General features: G+C 39.6%; 1 protein-coding gene across 1 annotated transcript in view; it reads left to right on the forward strand.

The window, feature by feature from the left end:
- Positions 1–21,266, forward strand: part of Itga2 (integrin subunit alpha 2) — a 97,606-nt gene that overhangs the window by 43,238 nt on the left and 33,102 nt on the right. Inside the window, exons 3-11 of the mRNA XM_006979432.4 lie at positions 1,243–1,352; positions 5,171–5,262; positions 8,558–8,672; positions 8,834–8,961; positions 10,981–11,129; positions 14,797–14,947; positions 15,199–15,364; positions 17,173–17,249; positions 19,901–20,039. Coding sequence (XP_006979494.2) covers positions 1,243–1,352; positions 5,171–5,262; positions 8,558–8,672; positions 8,834–8,961; positions 10,981–11,129; positions 14,797–14,947; positions 15,199–15,364; positions 17,173–17,249; positions 19,901–20,039 — 1,127 coding nt within the window. The remainder of the gene's footprint in view (positions 1–1,242; positions 1,353–5,170; positions 5,263–8,557; positions 8,673–8,833; positions 8,962–10,980; positions 11,130–14,796; positions 14,948–15,198; positions 15,365–17,172; positions 17,250–19,900; positions 20,040–21,266) is intronic.

The following is a 21,266-nucleotide window of genomic DNA, read 5'->3' on the forward strand; positions in this document are numbered from 1 at the left end:
AAAACCAGCTATGGCCTCTGAAGATTAAACTGATCGGGTTGAGCAATAGCTCAGTTGATAAAGTGTTGTCTCGGAAGCATGACCCGGAGCCCCGGAACCTGTGCAAAAATGCTGGGCATGGTGACTCAATTGTTACCAGTGCTAGAGAGGCCGAGACAGGTGGGTCCTTGGAGCCTCCCTGCCAGCCAGTGCAGTCTAACTCAGGAGTCCCTAGCCAATGAAAGATCCTGTTTCAAAGGAGGTTGATAGTGTTTCAGGTTATTGTCTGGCCTACACACACTCACTTGCACACACATGTGCATCTGCACACACATGCATAAGAGAAAAATGATCTAACAGTACATACTCTCTTTCTGTTCAGTACCATATGAGCATAAACATCTAGTGAGTATTTCTGTAGGGAGGAGAAACAGAGTCCCTAGAAGGGAAATGAAGCTAACCAAAGGAAGGATGTGAATACCAGACTCATCCTGTATTCTAGATATGCACCCAAAATATTGCAATCAGTAAGGAGGTCTCCAAGATACATGTGTTCAGTGTTTCTGCAAATATCTGCTTTCTAAAGACAGTAACCATAAAACCACCAAGATACGTCACCTGCTGCCTAAATAACACAGCCTGTGACAGAACTTAAGTCATAGAAAGAACTCCAAAAATGTCAGTTGTTGTCACTCTTGGGTATGAATGAATACGATGTCATGCTTCAGCACTTTGCCAATACATACAGAAGTATCTAACTGTTTGTGCCCTTTATGTTCATAAAATGTTACTTGCATATTGACATGTGTTCTCAGCATAAAATATGCACCAAATTTTAAATACTTTGTAAGAGAAAATTAAAAGTAATTCATTGAAATCTTTTACGTTGACTACATGATAGTTTTTATTATGTGGAGCTAAAATACATTATTAAAATTATTTTTGACTGTCACTTTTATTGCACTAATGCAACTGCCTAGTAGAAAATCTGCAATTACTTGCATGGCTCATACTGTGGCAAACATTATGCTTCTCTAGCTGCTGTGGAGAGACATCTCAGGGTGTTTAGCAAAGCAGCCATATCACAGACATTAAGTATCCTGATCAGCTATGAGGAAACAAGTCAAATTATAAGTGAACACCTTTGAACTATGAATTTATATAACTTTAAAGTGAAATGTAATGTTGCTGACCTGTGGTGAGTTTTCTCTTTAATAAACTGTCCATAGCATGCTATGACTCATGAGAACATCCTGTTTCTAGGCTACTGGTTGGTTCACCATGGAGTGGCTTTCCTGAGAACAGAATGGGAGATGTATACAAGTGCCCTGTTGATGTACCCGCTACCACTTGTGAAAAGCTGAACCTGCAAAGTGAGTTGTACTTAGCAATGTGATTCTTTACAAATAGCAAACTCTCATTTGTCATAAACTGAGACAAAAATGACAAAAAGTTCTTAAATTTGTCTTCAAGAAATGTAGATAGCTTTAGACATTTGTTTATTTAATCATATGGACACCAGCTCATATCCAAATTTTTAAATGAATTTGAAGACCTGGTTTAATAATCTTCATGGATAATGTTCTGCCTTAGGTCATGGACTGATTTCTACCATTTTTATGTTTCAAATTATGGCCAGAAATCTGAGACTATCAATATTTTTCTACCTCCTCTTACTAGAGTAAGCCATTATGTATAAAACACAATAGTTCTGGGGCTGAGATTCAAGGGTCTAAGAAACACTATATATTCAGATTATGCAGAATAATTACATTCTAATAAAAATACACAACTTAAAATTATTTGCTATTTTATTTACTTACATTGCAGATATATTATATTACAATGTGAAATATTTAATAAAGATGTAGGACTAGAAAGCTGAATGAGTAATATCCCACAGTATTTCCTGAAGGAAGTAAAAGGACATACAAGTCAATGGTTAGCTCCTCAGGAGATCCATGAGAATACAAACATTGCCGAGCCCAAGTCCTCAAGAATTAAGACATGAAATGATAAAGAGCATTGTTAAAAAACTCAGAGGAAAGATGGATTTCAATAACAGTTATTAAGTATTAGAAGCATGGCTGGGGAGGTGACTCAGTAAAGGGCTTGCTTTGCAAACACAAATATCTGAGTTCAGTCCCCCAAAGTCACATAAAAATAGTCAACCATGCACTGCCTAGGTGGCCAGGAACCAGTGACAGGACATCCCAGAGATCCAAGATAGAACCAAACATGACTGGAAATAAAAAGTCAATAAAATGATCCCTGATGATGTTCTGCTATACTCATAGATCAGTGCCTACCCCAGTTGTCAGCAGAGGGGGGTCATCTAGCAACCAATGGGAGCAGATTGCACAGACCCAGAGCCAAACACTAGACTGAGCCAGGGGAACCCTAAAGAAGAGGAGAGAAAGGATTGTAGGAGTCAGAGGGGTGGAGGATGCCATGAGAACACAGGCCATAGAATCAACTAAGCAGAGTTCATAGGGGCTCACAGAGACTGAAGTGACAGACACGAACCCTGTATGGGTCTGAGCTAGGTCCTCTGCATATACCTCCTCCTCCTCCTCCTCCTCCTCCTCCTCCTCCTCCTCCTCCTCCTCCTTCTTTAAAGGGAAACCAGAGGAGTTGGAGTTGATCAAGGGAGAGAGAAGGTCCGAGGAGGGACTGGGAGGAGTGGAGGGAGAGGGGAGGGGAGGGAGGGGGAGGGGAAACGGCAGCTAGGATGTAATGTATGAAAGAAGAATAAAATTTAAAGCAAAAAAAAATTTAAAACAGCCATGGCCACACACACTTGTGTAAAAAAGTCAAGTGTGCTGACTCAGACTTGCAAAAACAGCAATAGAAATTTGGAGGCAGGTGGGCCCCATGAGCTCGGGTCAGCCAGTTTTGCCAGCTAGGTGAATAATCCAGTAATAGACCCTGTCTGAAAAAAAACAGTAAATGGTGCCTGAGGAACAACATCCACAGTTGTCCTCTGGCTTCCAAGTGCAGGCATATGCATGCAGACCACACACACACACACACACACACACACACACACACACACACACACACATGTTAGAAAAAGGAGCAGGAGTATCCCTTACACATCTCTACATGACAAATTTGTAACATGTTTTCTGCCCCTACAGTAGGTGCTAAATAAGCCTATTTTCAGTGAGTCATATGGTCAGTGATGTCAAAGGCTACAGGGATTGAAGTGTGAAGCCCGAGTACACATTTTCCGTTCACATAAAAAGGGATGTGGGTGATAGAATGCTAAACACTCAATCATATATGGAATTGATACTCAAAAATTTTCCTTAACACCTGGGTGCATAGCTGAATGGTAGATCCAGGAATATATGAGGGCCTGGGTTCTGTCCCCAGCATTACAGGAAAAACAACATCAACCAAAGGGAACCACACACCACCCATGTTATTGTATCACCTCAAGCCATTGTGTCATCTTAGTGTTTCAGCACTTAGGTGGTGGCCTTCTGGTAAGATTTTTTCTTCTAGAGTCTCATTTCCCTGGAGAGAATCTGTGGTCAGTGTCTTCCCACCACCCCTATTTTTAAACAAAACCTGGAGATTTAAACATCGGGGTTTGCTTTTGGGTCAATTATACTATTTAGATAGCCTAGGAAAAATAACACTGTTGAGGTATAGCTGGATATTCAGTGAAAACGATCATAGAACATTTTTGAATAAAACATGGGGAGTTCAGAAGACATACACGCACCTATTTAATTTTAAGTTAACACATGGACTGACACATTGATTTATGGATAATATGTTTACATAAAAAATAAATTTAAAAATAAGAGCATACGCACAGGAGTTTCATTGGTTTTTTTCTATACCAAAGAAATTCTTACTCTACCAAAACATATGTAACTAACAAACTAATATAGTTGTAAGTCCAGTGGGTCTGGGAGGTAATAAAGAGATAGATAGATAGATAGATAGATAGATAGATAGATAGATAGATAGATAGATAGACAGACAGATATAGATAGATAGATAGATAGATAGATAGATAGATAGATAGATAGATAGATAGATAGATAGATAGATAGAGATAGATACATAGATAGATACATAGACAGATATAGATAGATAGATAGATAGATAGATAGATAGATAGATAGATAGATAGATAGACAGACAGATAGATAATACAAGGATTGATAGCCGGTCTACATTTCTAGAAATTAGGCAATACAGGCGAGGTGGAAAGACTGCTCTATGGGGTAACAAGATTAAGAATTCTTTCCAGAAAATGGCAGAGATTGCAAAGGGGTGGTACAAATGAAGTGTGTATTGGCCAATGACAGTGCAGCGTTTAATTTAGCCAGAGAGGTGTCACTGGTGCCTGGCAGAATGAGTCCGAGGAGAAAGCCTCCTCCTCCTCCAAGACAGACAGGAAGGAGGGAGGAGGAAGCCCTAGCAGTAACCCTCATCAGTGTGGAGGAACCAAGCTCCCTGGAGAGTGTGATTCATGGCCACAGTGTGTGAACTTCTCACTGAGGCTGAGGGAAGGAGTGTTGAATTGAAGGCTTCCAAAGAAGAGGGAAGTCTTACAGCAGTCTCCCTGGGAAATGTGGGAAGCAACCCAGCTGAGGATTAATGAAAGTAGTGGCCCTGGCTTGCCTGAAACTAGAGAACTTGTTACCGAGGAGAATTATGGATTTTAGTGGCTCAGGAGAGAAAATAGCCAGGTACTGGTTGGTGCCATAGCTTGGAGGGACAGATTCATTTCTTATTTTACCTGGCTGGTCCTATGGTTTTGTTTTGAAATTCTCCTACTGCTTTGAGCCAGAGTCTATCAAATGGTGTTCATTAAGGCTATTTTAAACAAGCCCGATTTAAAAAGAAAAAACAAGAGCAGGAGACAAGGTGACAAACAGAAATGCATGGTACCCTCACTGTGTGTTTTGTTTGATGAGAACATTTTTCTTTTAAAGACACATATTTAAATACCCTGACAGTGAAGCTGCCCAAGTGCCTCATACAGGAGTGAGCGGTGAGTGGCTGAAGACAGCACACCCTCACTCTTCATCATATGTCTAGTTTCCAGACACGTTATGCCCCATTCAAACCTATGTAGAAACACTAGTCTGCCTGCTTGGTTTTATTATAGCCTTAAGTGAATGGTAAATAGTTAATACTTTAAAATATCTCTCTCTCTCTCCTAAAGATTCAGCAAGCATCTCAAATGTTACGGAGATAAAAACCAACATGAGCCTGGGTTTGACCCTCACCAGGAATCCGGGGACCGGTGGCTTTCTAGTGAGTGTTGTGCTCTCAGATCCTCCTTCCTCTGGAGAGAACTTGTGGTCAGTGTCCCCCTGCCATCCCCTTATCGAATACAATCTGGAGATTTAAACGTTGAAGTTTGCTTTTGGATCAGCTATGTTCCTTGGATAACCAAGGAGATGTAACAGTGTTGATGTGGAGCCTTCCTGAGTAATCAGCAAGCAATAGAATGTTTTCGATGAAATGGGAAGCCTCAGAAGAAGCCCTTTTCCCCTGGGAGGTGTGAGGAGCAGGTGTGAATACCATCAAAATCCCAGGTCCTGGTTCTGCTTCCTCAGGGAGCATGTGCAGGCACCTTCCATTCAGCAGGCAGGGTTTAAAGCCAAGCAGCGCTTCTGTCTTTAATCACTGCTGTAAGCTCTGGCTACTCTGATCCTTTGTAAAGTGAGGAACTGTCTATCATGTCATTTATCTGCCTGTCCTGTCACTTATTTCCTAGTGAGCTACAAAAGGAAATTTTGTGAAGGCAAGAAGAATTTCTGAGCTCCGATTTAATATAAGAAATTCCTGAAAATATTTGACTATACAGTGAGAAAAAAATTCACATACCCTCTCCATCCCCTGGAAAGTTGAAAGACAAGAAGACAAGTAAAAACTAAATCACATTTGAAATTTCCTCTGGCTCATATGAAAATAATCTAGTTAGACAGCTCTGAAAAACTGTCTTCAAAAGCCTAGGCTGCCTGTGCTATCGACCTGTTAACCAAAAATCTTACTTTAAAAAAAAAAAAACAAAAACTTGATTTAAAAATTGTAGCCAATATTGTCATTTTATTTATAATAACAGACATTTACACTTAGAAAAACTCTTACCACTAAATATAAATTAAATATTGGTTATCATATGTGTCAAAGCAGTATATAAACAACTATTGCAAGGTATCTTCGGGGCTTTGTTATATTCTGAGATCTTTAGAACAGAGTTGGTTTTATGGTTTTTGTTTATTTTTTGCAGTTGGCTAAATCAGAAGAATATCTTGGGAATTATGGACTGTAGATGTACTTTAAAGGTTTTAATCCTTAGTTCTAGATACAATAAAATTTTTAACAAAGAGAAAATTAGTAGTCACTGTAAAGGAGCTGGGAAGAGGAAAAGACCCAACTTTCTTTACACATTGAAAAGGTCAGGCTCTTGAGCTCCTCTTAAGAATTATGTGGAAAAGACTGACAATCACCACATATTTCTGAACCTTCTTAAGTTCTGGGCTTAAAGCAGGAATGCTTTGGCAGTAACAATTGGCATATTGTAACTTCTGCTTCTTAATTCTGTTTTCCATTGCTTATGAAAAAGAGCTTCTCTTCTTGCATATATCATGAGTTACCTGCCAAGGTGATAAAGTGACTGAGGATGCAGACATGGGCATGAATGATTGTGCTCTACTCTGTGTGTGTGTGTGTGTGTGTGTGTGTGTGTGTGTGTGTGTGTGCGTGCGCGTGCGTGCACTAGCCAGAAGCAACAATGACTTTTTCCTAATTGGCAAAATGTTCCAGTTTTATGGCAGGAAAACCGTGCTTGCTCACTGAGCATGAAATATGAGCACAGCTGCTAGGATTAAGCCACTAACAGTTAAACTGGGTCAAATAAAGTCCTTTTGTTTTTCCAATTGCTTCCTATAAGTTCACACTTCTCTATTGAGTTTTAATAATTGATCTGTCCATAAGTTTAGTGCTCTGCTATGCATGGGTCACAGCTTTACATAATGTGAAATTCTTTAGGTAACTTTTAGTATCTTTAGATTTGACCTCTCTTCCTCACTTTTCCTCTAGAAAATTTGATATTAGAGAGTCTAATGTCTCCTGTGTGCTTTAATCATGATTTAATCACCACTTCTCAGCTTTCAACACAGGGCTGCTGAAAATGAAGAATTGGTGCTGTGTTTGTGGAGATAGTAAGAGTCAGGACATGTATGCTTGAGCAAGGAGATAAATACGGCCAGCTAGGGACCTTGAAGCTCACAGTAAAGAAATAGCTTATAGCAAGGGTAAAAGGTAGCAGTTCATTACCTCAATTGTGTTGTTTTGTGTGTTAATGTGCTTTACAAGAATAAAGTTTTACTCAAAGTTTGCCTTTATAAACTCAGAAAGAAAAACAAAGAGTTTTAAAATAACACATGAGCAGGGATACGGAGGCCTGCTCCTGAATGTAAGAAGTGTGTTTTTTGTTTGCCATAGTGTCCATACTGGGCTCAGGCACTATTGACGACCCCTACCTGTCCTTAGAGGCAGCTGGATTTTTGGTTCCTATTGAGAAGTCCTAGATGAATGGGACAGGAGGAGACCCCCATGTTCAGACAACCACAATGATGTGTTAATGCAGCAATGGCTCTTTCCCTGACTTGTTCTGAATATTTTATATCTATGGATCATTGAATATTCAATCTTTACAATCTTACAAGCAAAAAGACATGATTATCTTCATTTTATAAATGAGTCACATGAGACCCTCATACTTGAGAGACTAAAAGCCAACTTTGCATTCAATTTTCTTATGGAGCTTTTCTAGAAGTAGTTTGGTGGGGGAACCCATGGTCTCTCTCTCCATTGACAGATACCCCGATGGCCACATCTCTCTTCCTGAAGGCAAATCATGAAGGAGCCCATCTGTTGCTTTCTTCTTGTCTTTTTAGCCTTCCAAGAGCATGGTCACTCAAAATCATTTTATAAAGAATTTTGAGAGTTTATTTTTATTTCAACCATATGAATTTTGCCCTGAATATATGTCTGTGCACAAGGTACATGCCAGTGCCTATGGAAATGAAAGGAAGATGTCAGATGTCTTGGAACTGGAATTATAGAAGGTTGTTAGTTGCCATGTGAAGAATGGGAATTGAATCTGGGTCCTCTAGAAAAGCAGCCAGTGCTCTTAACCACTGAGCTATCCCTTCACGCCTTCCAATGCATTTTTGACTTGCTAGTTTTGTAAAATTGGTAAATCAGGTGCTGGTGAGATGCCTCAGTGATTAAGACCACTGGCTGTCCTTCCAGAGGACCTGGGTTCAATTCTCAGAACCCAACATTCTCTTCTGGCCTCCAAGGGCACTGGGCACAAAAGTAGCACAAAGACATAAGTGTAAGTAAAACACATACTTGTGCACACACATGTGCAAATAAATATATATGTGTATATATGTATATACACATATGTGTATGTGAGTTGGTAAATCCTAGTATCTTGGAAAAGAATGAATATGCTGTCTTAATTCCATAAAAGGAGAAGTAGAAGGTTACATTTCCTGTGTATGTATATTATTTTCTCCTTTCTTTGAAGACCTGTGGTCCTCTGTGGGCACATCAGTGTGGAAATCAGTATTATGCGACTGGAATTTGTTCTGACATCAGTCCAGACTTTCAGTCCTTGACCAGCTTTTCACCCGCAGTTCAGGGTAAGATATGAATGTAAAGGATGTCTGAGCAATGCCTTATGATGAATGGGGGAAGGGGTACCAAGCCCAACCCAACCTCTCCGTAAATCTGAAGCGTATATGGTGGTGGAGTTTGACTTATCTTTGGAAAATGTGTTCTTCCTTCATCTCTCCCTGCACAGCTTGCCCTTCCCTGGTAGATGTTGTAGTTGTATGTGATGAATCAAACAGTATTTATCCCTGGGAGGCGGTAAAGAACTTTTTGGAAAAATTTGTACAAGGCCTGGATATAGGACCTAAAAAGACACAGGTAAGGACATCAAAAATCATAAATGAGCACGTGGCTCTCCTTTGGGGAAAATAATGTTGGATGTGAAGTCTTAAATTTTTCATTTGTCAGATCTTCATTTTTAATGCATTTAATGTGACCTGGGAAATGAATTGAAACATACACTTCTAAGGTCAGTATTTGGCCCATGGTTTCATTCAGTGTTGTTGATTTTAGTTTTATTTTTGACAAAGTTATCCAAAAAATGGTGTATAACATTAGTATCACTTCTAAAAGCTGCTTATTTTAATTCTTTAACCCATGAGTTTAATAATAATACCTTTATAGGAATAGAAAGATGGCTTAGTGCTTACGAACACTTACTGTTTTGCAGAGGACCCAGGTTCAGTCTCCAGCCTACAACTCCAGTCCCAGGAGATCCAAAGTCCCCTGGCCTCCATAGGCACCTGTACACACATATGGTACACATAAATTCACACAGGCACACACATATACACATAAATAAAAATAATAAATAATGTATTTTAGATACCTATTTTCCCTATATCCATTTTTATCAATAGTGAATTCCTCATGTTTATACTTTGCTTTTAAAAGAATTATCTGAATTCTGTGAAATTCAAAAATAACTGCATAATTCTGATATTAGTTTATAGCCTTTTGTTTATAATCTAGTATAATCTGATTTGTATTTTACATAAGAAAGTATTTTCAATAATTTGAAATTTTCTATGTTTTGAGAAGTCTCAATTGGATGCTATTATATCTTCTTTTTTGTTTTGTTTTTTATATTTTCATTAATTAATTTATTTTACATCTCAGCCATAGTTTCCCCTCCCTCCTCTCCTCCCAGTCCCTCCCCCAGCCCCTTCTATGCCCACCCCACCTTCTCCTCCTTTTCAGATTAGGAAAGGGCGGGTCTCCCATGAGTATCAACAAAACATGGCATATCAAGTTGCAGTAAGACTAAGCACCTCCCCATGTATTAAGGCTTGGCAAGGTGACCCAGTATGAGGAGCAATATATGTAGTTTTGATATTGATTTTATATACCAGGGGAGTGGGCAAACAGCCTTCTGAGACCATGGAAGTTCCACTGTGGTTTTTACTAGAAACTTCTATTAATGAAGGCTACATATCACCCTGGTTTCTGGAGAACACCATCTTTAAATCTCCTTAAGAAGAAACTGTCCCCATTTGTCTGTTTTTCTCCTGTCTCTAAATCAGTTACCATACCTGTCCCAGCTGAATTAATAGTCTCCAGAATTCTCAACTTTCTTCTGTGTCTTCCTACCACACTCTATTGTCTCCTCTCTAGCTGAGTTCAGTCTCTCTTCTTATGGCCCGTAATTAATATACACTGTATCTTTAAGTCCTCCTCTCTGCACTCAGGTCTATGGCTGTGTCATAGGATCATATCTGGCTGATATCCTCAGTTAGTTTAGAATCAGTTGCACATCTTATCTTATAGTAAGATGTACAGGATGATCACTGTGTTTCTCATGCCTTCTCAGTGGCTGTCATACCTCCTCCCAGTCAAAACTACAAACTGGACTCAGCCATCAAGGGCTGTCCTTCCACTTCCTACTTCTTACGAGTCTTATGTCTTCCAGAGAGCCTCTCACCACTCACCCCTGTTTCCTGTTCACACGATCCCATCTCCAGGGCTGGGAGAATTCTTCTAATGCTCAGAAATAGGCATAGAGATAGAAAGATGTAAGTTCCTTGGTCTACAGGATTAGAAACTGTCCCCTAGATACCTTGTTCAGAAGTTTATCTTTCTGTTTGCTCTCTCAAATAAGGTTCTTTCCACTGGTGTGTCCTCTGAAGGCCAGAGATTCCCTGCCCCACACGGATATCTAACACCCTAGCTCTAACAAAGATAATTCCACAGAAAGAAAAATGATTTTCAAGCACAGAATTGTATTTGGTTTCTTTAAATTGTCAGACTACACATATAAATTCACCTTTCTTATTATATTGGCTAAATATAAGTTGTTTATAAGCTAATGATCATTAATAGACTTCTTCTCTTTTGAAGGTGGCATTAATTCAATACGCCAATAGCCCAAGAGTTATATTTAACTTGGACACTTTCAAAACCAAAGAGGAAATGGTTGAAGCCACATCCAGAACCTCCCAATATGGTGGGGACCTCACCAATACCTTCAAAGCAATAAAATTTGCAAGGTAAGTTTTAATGCTATCGAGTCAACCCTTTGACAATATCAAAATGCTCAAAGGAAGAGAAAGGAATGGAAAAGTCAAAACAAAAGTAACCAGCAGAGACAAGCCTGAGCTTTCTGTGACCTGTGTCCCTTGACATGGCACAGAGGAACTGAGGTCATACACCATGGTTCTGGATGGTCAGACAGACAGAGTGATTTTATATGATTGTTCATGAACTGCATAAAATACAAAGGTCTTGGATTAAAATAGTGTGAAATCAAAGAATCTATCACTGTTAATATTAACTTCAAACAAATAAAGCTAATAGAGTATTTTGTACCCGTTAATGAAGCTCATGGTGTATTATGCACAAGAATCTAAATGTTAAGATTATTATTCCTGCTGCAACACACAGGGAGTGTGAATTTTACAACGGCATGGCATCCACCTCCTTCTTACCTCAGTTTCTCTTTTTCTGCTCCGTAAGCTTTATTGGACACTTTATGAAACGTCTGCCTGTCATTTTTTAAAAATGAGAATAATGTGCCTGCCCTTAAACCTACACACAACCTTTTCCACCTCCTGTCTTTATTCCTTCAAAAGTCATTAAAACAAGTTGTCTGTGGTTCTTCTCGACTGTTCTGCAAAGCCTGTAGCTCTGCCACTAGGTGATCATGGTCTCTACAACAGCTAGCCTCATGGATTTGCCTCAAACCCATCGCCCTGAGCACCTCTGAGTGTTTGATAAGGGCAGACATACACTGCTGCCCTGAACTCAGTCTTCATGGAACACCATAAACTTCTGGGTTTGCCACCAACTCTGGCCTCTTCTCGGGCTCTTTCTCCTGGTTTTTCGTCACTGAACAAAGACCTCTTTCCTCCACAGTCCTTTCAGGAACAATGTCCTTACCCTTGGTGTGAGGACTAACCCTGTGTGGGCTCCCCCATTGCTATGTGTCATCTCTTAGCTCGCTCCCCAAAGTCATCAGGCATCCCACTGAAGTTGAGCGTCTTTATTGGGAATACCATCTCAGAACATTCACTATGCCCTAAAGCAGCCTCATTCCATTTCCTCACTGCTCATGATGCTGGTGGCTGTTCACGCCATCATCAGGCAAAACCCTCCTTGTAACCTTTCCTCTTCCCACTTCTCCTTATATACATAGCTGGCCATCATGAAATTTGCCACGTGTGTCTCCTCATTCCCTATTTTATCTGTCCCCTCCTTTTCTCTGTGTGTATACTGAAGTTGCTGCTTTCGTCAACTGATGAGATTTTCTTCATATGTCTTAAAAGACACTGTCCATGTGAGGAGATATAATTAGCTTCATATTTCTGTCTCTAGCTCTTTGGGGGCTTGACCATCTCATAAACTGCAGGCCATAAAAATGAGTCACCTGTTATTAAGTGGAGAACTCGTTCCAGTCTAGTAACTCAGACTAAGGAAAGAATGTTGTCAAGATATCAATCTCAGAGGACTTCAGTCTTCAGCAGAGAATGTAGCTGGGGCCTATCTACCAGGAAGGAACCTGGAGGCCTGGCAAGCTTTCCTCTCCAAAATAAGGCATGATCACTGTTTGTTGAGGTGTGGCTTGTCTGGCTTTTATTACCTTTTTAAAGCCCTGGATTTCCCCCCTACCACCACAGTTTCACAATGAACAAAAATCAGGACCTACCCAAATTCTAGTCAACACCTCCCAGAACACACAGGTACACAGACACAGACACAGACAGACAGACAGACAGACACACACACACACACACACACACACACACACACACACACACACGGAATTCTGATATTCTTTCTGTAAATATCCCCTTATTTCCACATATTTTATTTCATCGAATACCTACCATTATAGGACAATTCAGGAAATAAAAACTAAATGAGGCAGTTCCATCCTCAAATCACTCTTGATGTGCACTGTACCCACAAAGGGTAAACTTCACTTTTTTAAAAAGGATATGACATGAGCTCCATGATTGAAATTTGTCTGGCTGAAAACATGGAATATATTTCTTCATTTCCATGTTTCCTAATACTATACACATAAAATATTCTGCATAATAAAAATGATTTATCAGTTTGAAAATCATTGGCTTTAGAGTATTGGTAAGTGGGTAGAACAGATAGCCAGCACTGAAGACATAAATATGAAGATAGAAGAGATGAACAGGAAACAGAAATCATTATACAGCTAGCTGATAGTTTACCCTATGAAGTAGGTGGCATCACCTAAGAAGAATGTCATGGAGATTCTAATAGACAGAGAGAAATAACTTTTTGGTTGGCTGTCTACATAGAAAAAAAAATAAAGCTGAATAATGTACCTTGCTTCTTGCATCAAAATAGATTTTACCTGAATTAAATTTTCAATCTACCTTGGCATATTGGTGTATGCCTATGATCCCAGCCTGGGCTACATGGTAAGACCCTGTCTAAAGAAAAGAAAATACAAAATATGAAAAAAATTAAAGCATTAAAGGATTAAGCATGTACATGAGATTTTAATGATAATTTTAGATTTTTTAAAAAAAGAGATCATGTATATTTTTGTAAGTGCCGTATCAAATATAAAGGGAATATAAGAAAATGGATTAATAGATTTGACTCTGTAAATATAAAAAAAGGATATTGGTGGGGCTGGAAGATTACCCAGTGGGTAAAGTGCTTTCTTCACAAGACTGAGGACCTTACATGGATTCCCAAAACCCACATAAGATGCTATGGTATATATCTGTATCCTTAGAACTGGAGAGGAGAGAGGCAGATGGAACTCCAGAGCTTGCTGGTCATGCAGTATATAGCTGAGCCATTGAAATCCAGGTTTAGTGAGACCTTGTCTTAAAAACTAAAGTGGAGAGGTATAGAAAAAAAGACACTAAATATTGATCTCTGACCTCCATATGCACATTCATGCTTGTGTATCTATGTATATATACAGGAAAACATGTATGGACCATATACAACACACACACACACACACACACACACACACACACACACACACACACATACAAAATAGAGACAGAAACAAAGACAGAGAGTCAAAGTCACGTGGGAAGGCTAAACTGAGGAATTACCTCCATCAGACTGTTCTATGGACATGACTACATGGCATATTCTTGATTAATAATTGATGCCTGGGGGGCAGGTCCAGCCCACTGTGGGCAGTGTTATCCCTAGGCAAGTGGGCCTGGGCTGTATAACAAAAGTAGCCAAGCAAGCCAGATGCAGCAAACTGGTAAGCTGTTTTTCTTCCATAGTTTTGTTGCAAGCTCCTGCCCTCAGTATCTTCCTTGATGGTAGACATAACCCATACACCAAATAAACTCTTTCCTTACAAGTTTCTTTTTGTTTTGGTGTTTTATCACAGCAACAAAAAGCTAGCTAGAATACACATACACACACACACACACACACACACACACACACACACACACACCATGAAATCTATTGAAATTACTATTAAATGTGAACTATATTTTATATTTCTCTGAAGAAGCTACAAATAGAAGAACGCTCTTAAATAAAACACTGGCATTGATATAGAAGGAATTGATGTGGAAAGCACAACATAGTTTATGACTGATGTGCTTAAAGATGCTAATTTCCCATTTCTACTTCAAAGCAGGGGTCTAGAACTTAGCTTCTGTTAATAATGAGCAATTTTATCTGTCACAGAGACGAGGCTTATTTACCAGCTTCTGGTGGTCGCCCAGGAGCTACGAAAGTCATGGTAGTTGTGACTGATGGTGAATCCCATGATGGGTCGATGCTGAAAGAGGTGATCCAGAAATGCAATGATGATGAAATATTGAGGTTCGGCATAGCAGTAAGTAGTTTTGGTTTGGACATGTCTGGTGGGTGATGGGTACACAGTCCTTCTGAACTCCATCACTTTCCCGGTCTGCAATTTGTACAATCTCTCTGCTTTTTGCTTGTTTTCAGTCCTGTCAACTGAATGAGTGGCTGTGGGAGTGTTTGCAAGAAGCTCTGGGATGATCAGAAATGTCCTGAAATGAACAGATAGGGAAATCGAGGTAGAAGAAGAATGACCTTTGTCCTGCTCTCTCTTTTTTCAAGGTTCTTGGGTATTTAAACAGAAATGCCCTTGATACTAAAAATTTAATCAAGGAAATCAAAGCCATTGCTAGCACTCCAACAGAGAGATTCTTTTTCAATGTGGCCGATGAAGCAGCTCTTCTGGAAAAGGCTGGGACACTTGGAGAACACATTTTCAGCATTGAAGGTAAAAAGGCCTTGCACAAACTTTCCCTTCAAATACTTCTTGTTGGAGAATTTGTTATTTTCATATAATGTATTTGCTATATGGATATTAACTCATAGACTGTGCATAAAGACTAACTCAGATATGTCACATGTCGGCAAAAAAGATGGACAAAACACATTGACTACATAATTTATAAGAGAAATGTAAGTGATTGGCGAGCAGAAGAAAAATATGTATCCAGCCACTTTTGTGCTTTGCCTAAAAGATGACACATCAATACTGTTTAATTTTCTAGAAGTCTCTGAGGTGCAATGCTCACATATGGTTGATAAAATGATGAATTTTTTCAACTTTTGAGAGAACAATCTAGCCACATCTATTAAAATCATATTTTTTTTCTTTTTAAGTTATGTAATTTCAGAAATTCTTGAATTTGTTTATAGTAAACATATATACCTTTAAAATGTTGAAAATACAGTGATGATCTCCAGCAGTTCAGGTTGGGGAAAGGCTTTCCTTATTATAGCTCTACTGATGCACCTCCATAGCCTTGGAACATACTCAGGGCAGAATTGTCATCCATGCAGATAGACAAGACCTGGAGGACCAGAACACTCTTCACAGTTGCTTTTAAAAAAAGCTCCATGCAACCCAAATCCTAGTTCCAGGAGCTTAACCAGAACAATTCAGCAATAAAGCTGATGTTTAATTGTGCACCTACATATCAGGTCCTTCCTTAGCTAAAAGCTGGGTTCGAAGGTATTGCAAACATATCCACTTCTGCAGTCCAACCTTGATCTTTTGTTGATGTACTAAAAATTTCTGTCCCACCCCAAAATTATTGCAGAAGTGTGATATTTCTGAATTATTTAAATCATCACCCAAACCTAAGGCCTCCTGCAATTATTCAAAACTACTAAGGCATCTGTAAGAGGAAATTTGCTGGGAGTCCATGAGTAGGAGTAATTGCAATGTAATTTAAGGCTAACTTGAAATGATCTTGGACATTTTTTATTGTTGAAGAATTCTGAGGAACATAAACGTATTTCTCCCCCAAACTGTCCCTATGCAATCAGTGTTAATTATCATACTTCCTCAGCAAGAGGACCCCTCACAGTAGTAAAGTTTGTTCTATTGACGTGTTTGTGGAAGAATTAGGCTTGCTTCTCGGGAACATTATTGGAAGACAACCATTCCGACCACACTGAAAAGGATGTGCCTACCAATAGAGTTCTGCTGTGTTAGACACCAACAGATACTTAAGTGCAATTAAAACAAACTTCCCAGCTAGGAAACTCTTTAGTCTTGAGTCTTGGTTTCCAAAGGCTGGCTCAGGTTTCCGTCAGTCCAGTCTACGGTACAAAATAATCACCTATTCTTCCAATGCATCTGAAGTATCTGTGCATTAGGAACACCAGTATTTAAAAGCAAACCCCACATAATTTCTTAACTATTAATGATAAATTTACAAGAACACTCTGATCTCAGTTTTCATCTTCACTAATACTTTTTCTTTGCTGAAGCTAATTTGATATCAGGAACAGCATAAATATTATATTAAATTAATGCTTAATGGGGGTTCAAAGCCAACTTTGAACATTTCTTTGGACACTATTTTTAGTGATTTCCTCATCCTAGAATCCTCCAATTTATAGCTGTACATTGACATGAGAACACTTGTGTGTATGTGTGCGTGTGTGTGTGTGTGTGTGTGTGTGTGTGTGTGTGTGTTCATGAATGCACATGCTTGCAGATGTGTGTCCATGTTTTAAATTTTGTTTTAAGATCACTGACTATAGTATAATTTTGAAAATGATATTTAACAGGTACTGTTCAAGGAGGAGACCACTTCCAGATGGAAATGGCACAAGTCGGATTCAGCGCAGACTACTCTCCTCAAAATGTGTGTATACCAGATAAGCTTAAGCAAATATTGCCACTGACCAGAACACACACACACAGACACAATAGCTTAGACACAGTAGGAAAGACAGCCATTCCCTGAGCAATGATTCAGATTCCTGGGCTCAGTCTTTAAACTTTAGAAAGAAAGCAGTTAAATTCTTCCTTCCCTACGTCAGAGGAAAATATCTTTTATAATAAAAGCTTTGAGCCTCCTATGGCAAAGACACTACACTAATTCCAAGCATTATCCTTATAAGAATTTCATGGGAATCAATTAATTACCTAAAACATTTGTCAGAGGAAAAAAAAAAAGCCCTTTTTATCCCTGACACAGTCACAGACCACATTGCCGTGGTATCATTTTCCACAAGCAAAGACAGAGAGTTGTTGAAGATGGGCAATGTGTGAGACCTGAGTGGACCTGGAGTCCATGTCTTGGTAACTCAGGGAGTTCATCCGGTGTCCTCAGAAACACCTTCTGGGTCTGGACCCAAATCCTGTCCTGGACATTGGAGGGGAATGAGAGACAAAATGGTGCAAGATTCTGGGAAATATTTAGGGATGAATTTGAAGTCAGAGGGTGATAAACAGATCCAAGGACCAAGAACAGCTCATCCTTTGCCTGGAATAAAAGATGCTCATGTTACTGATTCAACAACACTTAGAGATGCCGAAAAACGTTAGAAATCTTTCCTGTAGAAAGAGGTAAATAAATACAATAGTACAGAAATATTTTCACACAATTACATGAAGTTACTGTCCAGTTGTATACTCCCAGCTTAGAGTCTGTGCTTACATTATGCTTCTTCTCAAAATTTTGTATTTTTCCTCAGAATGAGATATATTTTTTTCCCTATTTGATATTTTTAACCCCACATCACCATATCCCTGTTTCCTTATATCAAAACAAATGAACAAACAACAACAACAACAAAAAGACCCTTAACAATAACACCTTTCATTCTGACCAAGCCTGTTCCTAAGGACTTTGTAGACTTTGATATTTAAATTGAGTTTGAACCAATGCAGAGGACCCTGAGCTGTCTGCTCTTCCCCATCACTGACTTAGGCTTGTTTTCAGTCCACTGCATTGACTGTCACAGCTACAGGTGAGTTTTGTGGCTGAGCTATGATTAAACACATGGGATATAGGGATGTAGATGCGAGAACATTTGAAAAGGACTGAGGAAAAGAATGAAGGACCGTAAGGGCTAGAACAATAACTCAATGGGTAAGAGAGCTTGTAGCTATAGTTTTCCTGCCTTGCCCACAGTCAGGACAAATCTCTGTCACCCGCCAGTCCCACAGCCGCTCAGACCCAACCAAGTCAACACAGAGACTTATATTGCTTACAAACTGTATGGCTGTGGCAGGCTTCTTGCTAACTGTTCTTATATCTTAAATTAATCCATTTCCATAAATCTATACCTTGCCACATGGCTCATGGCTTACCGGCGTCTTCACATGCTGCTTGTCATGGCAGTAGCTGGCAGTGTCTCTCCTGTCTTCCGGTTCCCTCAATTCTCCTCTCTGTTAGTCCCACCTATACTTCCTGCCTGGCCACTAGCCAATCAGTGTTTTATTTATTGACCAATCAGAGCAATTTAACATACAGACCATCCCACAGCAAGAGCTAGTTGAACAAGCATGAGAACCCGAGTTCGGATCCCAGCACCCACAATTCAGGTGAGGACCCGTGGCTGCCCATGCACCTGTAACCCTAGCACTTGTGGGGAGTGCAGAGATAGAAGGATCCCTGGGGGGTTGCTGGCCACCGTCTTTGATTCAGCTTTAGTGAGAGATTCCATGTGAAGGAAATGAAGTAGAGAGCTATAGAGTGGTGTGCCCGATGTCCTCCTGTGGCCTCTTTGTGCACAAGCATGCACATCCAAGCATAAACACACATTGCAAACATACAGAGAGTTGGAAATACCACTGGTCAGAAGGTCTCCCAAGACATGCTAGGGAAGAGCAGCATCTCCCCCTCCTCTGACGTCAGCACTTCCTATTGCTTTAGTGTGTCTCCTGTTTATCATGAGCCTTTCCTAGGACTGTGTGGGATGAGAAATTCTCATCTGTTTCTTCTGTAAGTTCTGAAAGGTTCAGCATTTTCAAATGTGTGCCTTTGAATTGAAGACGGCTGGGCATCCATCCTGTGCCATGGCCTACTGCAAAGAGTTCTACATGATGCATTATAATAAGCTCTTCCAGGACGGTATAGCTCAGTGGTTCTCAGCCTTCCAAACGCTGCGACCCTTTGATGCAATTCCTCGTGGTGTGGTGACCCCACAACCATAAAGTTATTTTCGTTGCTACTTCATGAATGTAATTTTGCTACTGTTATGAATCATAATGTAAATATCTGATATATAGGATAGTCTTGGGCGACACCTATGAGAGGGTGAAAACTGTTGGAATAGCTCATGGTAAGCTAGTTCTCCAGTAGAATCAAAACAGTTTTATATATATATATGTGTGTGTGTGTATATATATACATATATGTATATGTATATATGTATATATACATATATATAGTTTTCTGTGCAAATTTCCTTAAATTGTGATAATTTATTTCAATGTTTTGACTAGCCTGAATTATTTTGCATTAAAGGTGATTTGTCGTAATCTTCATTTCTTCAATTGTTTCAGGATATTCTGATGCTAGGTGCAGTGGGAGCTTTTGGCTGGAGTGGAACAGTTGTCCAGGAGACGTCTCGTGAGCACCTGATCTTTCCTAAGCAGGCCTTTGAGCACGTTCTGCAGGATAGAAATCACAGTTCGTTTTTAGGTGAGGTGCTACAGCGGTCGGCTCAGACAACTCAGGTTCTTTTTCTTTAAACTCTCAGGTCAGCTCAGCAGAGCCTCTGAATTGTTCTCTGCTTACATGTTCTTAATCCACAGATGTTACCTCTTTGGCAGTCAGGCCTCAGCCCATAAGTTTGGGAAGCTGAATTTTACACACCAATCTCTGTAGAGGTCTATTAAGCTCATGTGACCGATGATGTTATTTAACTCCACTGTTTCTAAAATACACAAATCTGTTCAGGCAGATATCCCTGGAACATGGTTGTTTCTCCAAAATAGAAGTTGTTCCTAAAAGGCAATACACTAACTAGTGACTTTCTATTGTCTTAAAGTTCTTGGGGGTTTTTGTTTGTTTGTTTGTTAGTGTTGTTCACATGATAAGCATCCAGTGATGTTCAGTATCTGTATTCTAGCTACACAAATCCTTCCAAAATCATTTGAGAGCCTGTGACCTTAATAATTTTTATCAACTTCAACAGCCTAGCAAATGACAAATCCAGAATTTAAACCTAGAACTCTAATCCAGGACCTGTGTTCTTTCCATGAAGCAACTTTACCATTTCAATCCATCTGTTTATTCATTAAACACTTGTTAAATGCCAGTGTCTTTGTTTTGCTTCTTGTTGCTGTGATAAGATACACTGACAAAGGCAACTTAAAGAAGAAAGGATTTCTTTGGCTCACAGTTCCAGGTTATAGTCCATCACTGTGGGGAAATCAAGGCAGCAGGAACTTTAATACCGCCAGTATTTCACTGGCAGCCAGTCCCATTGTACACACCATCAAGAATAGAGAGAAATGAGTTCTGGATACATGCTTACTCTTAGCTCACTTCCTCTACTCTTATCCAGTCAGGATCCCCTGCCTAAGGAATGGTGTCACCTACAGTGAGCAGGTCTTTCCACCTCAATTACTCACATAATATAATCAGCCTAATTCCTCCCAGATATGCCCAGGGGAGCATTGAATCTAGACAAACCTTCACTGAAATGCTCTTCTCAGGTAATAGTAGATTGTGTTAAGTTGACAATTAAAATTAGCAATAAGCCAGACTTGAGGGGTAGCTGATGAGAACAACCCAGGATCAAAGGGACAGCTTTATAAGTTGAGGGCCTGTCTATGGCAGTCAGAACTACAAAGAAAGGTGAGGACAATTCATCACAGGAGCGTGAGTAGTCATCACATCTAACATCAAGACTTCTGAGCATCT

This window comes from Peromyscus maniculatus, chromosome 15 (assembly GCF_049852395.1).
Source record: "Peromyscus maniculatus bairdii isolate BWxNUB_F1_BW_parent chromosome 15, HU_Pman_BW_mat_3.1, whole genome shotgun sequence".
Classification (NCBI taxonomy): Eukaryota; Metazoa; Chordata; class Mammalia; order Rodentia; family Cricetidae; genus Peromyscus; species Peromyscus maniculatus.